At 44.8% G+C, this 6,000-nt stretch overlaps 1 protein-coding gene across 1 annotated transcript in view; it reads left to right on the forward strand.

Moving 5' to 3' along the window:
* Positions 1-5,298, forward strand: part of GYS1 (glycogen synthase 1) — a 53,452-nt gene extending 48,154 nt beyond the window's left edge. The window contains exons 13-16 of the mRNA XM_088455850.1: positions 201-296; positions 388-551; positions 2,527-2,607; positions 3,366-5,298. Of these exons, the coding sequence (XP_088311976.1) occupies positions 201-296; positions 388-551; positions 2,527-2,607; positions 3,366-3,686 (662 nt within the window). The 3' untranslated portion in view covers positions 3,687-5,298. The remainder of the gene's footprint in view (positions 1-200; positions 297-387; positions 552-2,526; positions 2,608-3,365) is intronic.
* Positions 5,299-6,000: the final 702 nt, after the last annotated feature.

The following is a 6,000-nucleotide window of genomic DNA, read 5'->3' on the forward strand; positions in this document are numbered from 1 at the left end:
TTTTGTGGGCAGAGCCAGTATTTGACCAATTCATTCACACAGAACAAGTGACATCACTGAGGCATAAAACAATAGATAAGCTGCATCCTCATTGGTTGATCGCACAAATGGCCGCCTCTTGTCTGAGGAGCCGACCGGTTTACTACAATCTTTGTGTCACCTTTATTGTGCCTGGATGCTATTAATCCTTCTCATTGCAGCTGAATGTACTGTAATGGGGATCCCCAGCATTTCCACCAACTTGTCAGGGTTCGGGTGTTTCATGGAGGAGCATATAGCGGATCCATCCGCCTATGGTAAGCAGCTCTGCTCTTCATGGACGCCCCTTGTAATGTATATATGCAAAGGTTCCGTCACCGTATGTACTCGTCGCTGTCCTTCCTGCAGGTATTTACATCTTAGACCGCCGCTTCCGCTCAGTGGACGACTCCTGCACGCAGCTCACCTCCTTCTTGTACAGCTTCTGTCAGCAAACACGACGCCAGCGCATCATACAGAGGAACCGCACAGAGCGCCTGTCTGACCTGCTAGACTGGAAGTACCTGGGCAGGGTGAGGACTTGTACAGTACATAGTACATAACATGAACAGGTCTAACTGACTGGTTATATCTAGCGTTAGATCATACCCTGGGTCCAGTGTGACTATGCGTCATCCGGAATTACTATAGCATGTGTCTCTAAGGGGGTAATGTAATAGCCCATAATATAGATGGGTCCACAAACACCTATCATAAAAACGTGCTAATTACCCGTTTAGTGCGCCACATACTTTGCAGTTTAACTGCGCCAAAACACTAATCCGGAGTCCCTAGTACATTATAAGCGAACTAAAACGCAAAAGTGAAGAGAGAGTGTACAGTCTGTGTAAAAAGACGGGTCCGATACGAGTGACCTGCGCCATGCACTGTTACGCTTTATCTGCGGATTTGTACTGTCTTTTGCAGCCCCCCAAAAAAAGGGATCCTAAATGCTTAGTACACTATAGGCCGTATTCAATTAGCCGCGATAAGCCGTTTTCGGCGAAAAGTTTCCGCCGATGATGTCATTTCGCTAGGCGAGAACTTATCCCCGTATTGAATTCCAAAGACATTTCGCCGGTGCGAAAAGTCTGCGCCTTTGTAACCAGCGGAAAAGATTCGCCTCTAAATGGAAGCGAAATAAAGTGCAGAATTGGGGGTTTGGGGTGCAAAGTTGCGGGAACACACCAGCAGCCTTGGGACAGTCCCCCGAAGGTAAACTGTGTAAAAAAAAAAGTTTAAAAAATACTTTAGATCACCCCAAAAAAGTACTTTCTATTTGGGGGCGAAAAAGTTCAAAGTTGGGGGACAAACTTAAAAACTAGAGAAATAGACTCCAGGGGGTCCCCAAAGTATGCCCCAGGTGTTTTATCGATTGCAGGTGATTGCTGAAGGTGCGTTTTTTAAAACATCACTTTAGCAATTTATAACCATGCTTGCACCCATTTTCATGTACCCCAAATTTGCTGGGACTACTTGCTAAATGCTATTCTTCACCACTTGTGCAAAGACGCTAAATAGCAGCAATTGAGAGCATTTCAGCACCCAAATACCTTCAGCAGGACTATTCGGGGGTATCCATAGTGATCCCCCATGTCCGAGCATCTTTTGGGGGGTGTCGGGCTGATTTCCCCAAACCTGATAGCACTTTTCACCTGTTTGACTTTCGCCGGGACGCGTTTCCGCGTCCTTGGTGTTAAATAGGGCAAAAAGCAGCCGCGCGCACGAAAACTGTTTTCTCCAAAACATGAAATGTAGGCGGAAAGTCCAGCAGGTGAAAAGGACGGGACTATTCGCGGCTAATTGAATATGGCCCTATGAAAGATGCAAAATCAAGGAAAAAGTGCATAGCGCGGGAATCGCGTCAGGCTTCTCGCGCCAAATGGAAAGATGTAGGAAGACACATCTGTACATTGCACAGAGTTATTACTTGCAGCAGACCTGCAGCTTTTTGCCCTCCATATGTAAAATCTAAACTGCAGGCAATGTGCGGTGGGTTCAAAGCTCACAGATTGCCGCAGCTATATAATTATAGCGAAAGCAAACATGACCCCCTCCCTCTCTATATATAATGGGTTATGTGCTGTTCAGCATGGAGTCCGTCCCTCAAAGGATGGAATCCAACAAACTTGCCCCCCAACCCCTTCCCTACCTAGAGATAACCAGCCCTATGCTGAATAGCATTGAGTTTGTCCTGGTGCCCCCCCCCCCCCCCCCTCCCCCTTCCCCTTCCCTGTGCTGTTAGTACCAGGATAATTGAAAAAAATAATAATTATATCGCCTTTTACAAAAACCATAATTGAAGCGATCTCACTTGTCACAGTCGAGCACTATATTATAAAATACTCCCCAATCATCACTTGCCTCTGACGGAGTCATTTCTTAGTAGCTCTCAAGGATTATTGTCATCTTATTATATTTTATTTAATGATCTGCCTATGAGTATTATAAAGGAATTGTGTCTTTTAAACTTTGTATTTTAACTTCTATGTTTTTTCAATCTCTCAGTATTACATGTATGCCCGGCACATGTCCCTGGCCAAAGCGTTCCCAGACCACTTTACATATGAGCCGCATGAACCAACAGCAGTAAGTACATCTGACAGCGCTTCATTTCCTTATATTCTGTCCGTGTCCGTTTTTATAGGGCCTGATTAAGCAGCGATCGCAAATGTAACTACGTACGCCGATCGAGCGATTGTTAGCCATCGCGCATGCGGTATATGATGCACTGCGATTATGTACGCACAAAGGAATGCATCGCAGAGTGAGTGACAGGCTGTGAGTGTTTGGGGGTGGTGACGGGGGAGTGGTCGAAAAAACGTAGGCGTGCCTGTCCGTTTGAACGCCGTTGCTTGGGCGTGCATAAATTGGCCACTGTGATTGCATACGCAGCTTTAGGGCCCACCGTATGCGCACAGAGACTTGCAATGTCTGCTGCAGGTCAGACCTGGTGTCAATGTGCGTCAGTGGTTCCGACGTTTACGCAGGATAGGGACAGTGGGCGTCTTAATGTCGGCTGTTCTTTTGCGAGCACTACAATATTTTTGTAGCTGCGTTCTGCGCGGATTCGCAGCTGCGAACGCAATAGCGATCCGTACTTTACCAGGGTGCAGGACAGATTGCACATTGGGTGATCCCTGTAGAACAATGTATGCTAATGACTGCTGTGAATTCCAGAGCTAGTCAACTATATATATATATATATATATATATATATATATATATATATAGATATATATATAGATATATATATAGATATAATCTATTTTATAGCAATTATTGAGAGCTGGAATTTCACCTATCAGTAATCGTGTACATTCACATTTCTTTCCTCTTGCTCTTAGGCAACTGGTTTCCGTTACCCGCGTCCAGCGTCTGTGCCGCCCTCTCCTTCCCTGTCCCGCCACTCGAGTCCACATCACAGCGAAACCGAGGATGACGAGAGGTATGACGAAGAGGAGGAGGCGGAGAAAGACCGCCAGAACATTAAGCCGCCATCCATGTCCACGGTGGGACCGGTCCCCGAGTGGCGGAAGCGCTCCAAGAAAGGTTCCGTCGACGCCGGCAACTCCAGCAACGCTAGCGACGCCAGCACCCCCACCAACCCCAGCAGCCCTAGTGACCTCAGCAGTCCCACCAACTCGCTCATCGAGGAGAGGAACTAAACGTTTCTCTTACGTCTTGTTTTTTTTTTTTTTAAACCCTGAAGACGGAAGTTGTTGATTGTTGCCAGTAGAAGATGACACAAGCATTGCAAGGGGAACTGATGTGTATTGCATTCATAGGTCTGTAGACTTACCTAGGCCCCACCAGGTCAATAGGACACCAGCGTTTCACTCCTGCTGGATCCCAAACTCACGTGCTGCTGGGTGGGGACTGTGTAGCTGCAAAATAACATGCAAGGGGCTTGGACCACCCTGAGTCATTGGAATACACAACAATTTTTCATGATACTATTCTGAAAAATAGGTAACTTTTTGCTGTGGGGCTTTGTGATTTTTGGTAATAGCGAAGTCTCTTTAGAGAGATGTCGGTAGACGTTTGGTTAGTTGAAGGGACTGTAATGACCAAGGGCAAACCCGTAGAGTTCAGCCGAGCACAGCCAATGTGTTCGGTGATGGCACTTGTACTTCCAGGCTCTCGATGGTCACTCACAGGCCATCAAGCATTTGTCATTTCTTGGGAACACACAACAGTGTAATAAGGCTATACGTAAATACACGAGTCCTGTATTGTGTACACCAAGGGCAGCGAGTTATGACCGTCAGTAATTACATTTTCCATCCATTTAGTCAGTATACTTTACCAACAGTGCAACACTATTTAGATCCAACCGCTCTCTTTCGTCTGGTTCATAGTATTGGCCAATTCTTTCTATTGCAACGTTGGTCTGTGCCTGATGTCTGTGCCATGTACCTGATACATGTGCCCCTGTAGGATGTCTTCCAGCCACATATACCGTTACTGTTAAGCTGCTAAAGGTTGAATGATCTCAGGGTATTGGTTCAATGTCCTGCATTGATAGAACGTTGATTATTAGCACTCGTCTGAGACCATTTATCATCATTGCACTTGGGTGCAAAATTTGCACTCAACCGCAGCAACCAATCGGATGCTTGTTTTCATCGTCTATTGTGCTCTGTGCAGCTAAAAGCTCATTGGCGGCTTCGGTTCAGCGTATATTTTGCACCTGAATGGGGGTATTGATAAATGAGCCCTGTAGGGCCTTATTAAATAACATTGTAACTGTCTGTGCAGAAACCTGCTGCAACCCACAGCCAAGCGGTGTCCGGCTGTCATTTGTGTAGCACAGATTACACAATGAAGCCAGCTGATTGGTTGCAGCCGTTTGCAGCTCAGTGTAATTAAATAAGCTCTAGTTTAAGTCTATGCTGTAAAACGGTTTCAGAGCAGAGTGATTTGAACTATTATGTTAGGAACATACGATGATAAAGCTATGGAGATCTAGGAAGGCTGCACAGGAACCTTCGCCGGCTCCTGTGCTAGATTCCCCCGATGTGCGAGATGTGGCCATTGCCACCTATGGCAGAGATCAGCGGCGCTGCCTTCCTCTTACTCGCAATATGAATCCAGATGAATGTTTCACGCTCGGTGGAAAGTTCTGAACTCTTGGTTTTCTTTTTTACACTTCACCCGTCTCTGGTTTTACAGCCTTACTGTGATCATGCCCTGGTTCCTCCTTTTATATCTGTGACCGATCACTGAGCCTCGGAGACTGAATTCTCACAAACCAATATATAGTATTTAAAAATAAACTTTTAAATCTGATTAAATGATGTCATCCATTATTTTACTGCGCTCCAACTATTTTGCTGGAAGCTATTATGACCCAAGAATTGTTTGTTTTATTTTAAAGAGATTAATGAGGATTTCGGGGAGAGGGACGGTAGACACCAGATTTGACAGACCAGCCTCAATTGTCAAAATGGCCTAATTAGGCATGTAAAGTTTTTGATTTTCATTGGTAAGAGGTTGGCTTCACACCGTACTGTACATGTCTCCTTTATACACATTGATGTAAATAATGAGGGTGCAACAAACAGAGATAGATATATATATATACAGTACCAGTCAAAAATTGGACACACCTTCTCATTCAATGGTTTGTTTGTTTAAATTATTTTCAACATAGTAGATTAATACTGAAGACATCAAAACTATGAAAGAACACACATGGAATTATGTTGTAGACAAAAAAGTGTTAATCAAATCAAAATATGTTTTAAATTTTAGATTCCTCGAAGTAGCCCCCTTTTGCTTTGATGACAGCTTTGCACACTCTTGGCATTCTCTCAGTCAGCTTCATGAGGTAGTCTCCTGGAATGGTTTAGAAGTAACAGGTGTGCCTTGTCAAGAGTCAATCTGTGGAATTACTTGCATTCTTAATGTGTTTGAGACCATCAGTTGTGTTGTGCAGAGGTAGGGTTAGTACACAGTGGACACCACTATTTGACTGTT

The sequence above is a fragment of the Taudactylus pleione genome, unplaced genomic scaffold (assembly GCF_031769625.1).
Source record: "Taudactylus pleione unplaced genomic scaffold, aTauple2 ptg000672l, whole genome shotgun sequence".
Taxonomy (NCBI): domain Eukaryota; kingdom Metazoa; phylum Chordata; class Amphibia; order Anura; family Myobatrachidae; genus Taudactylus; species Taudactylus pleione.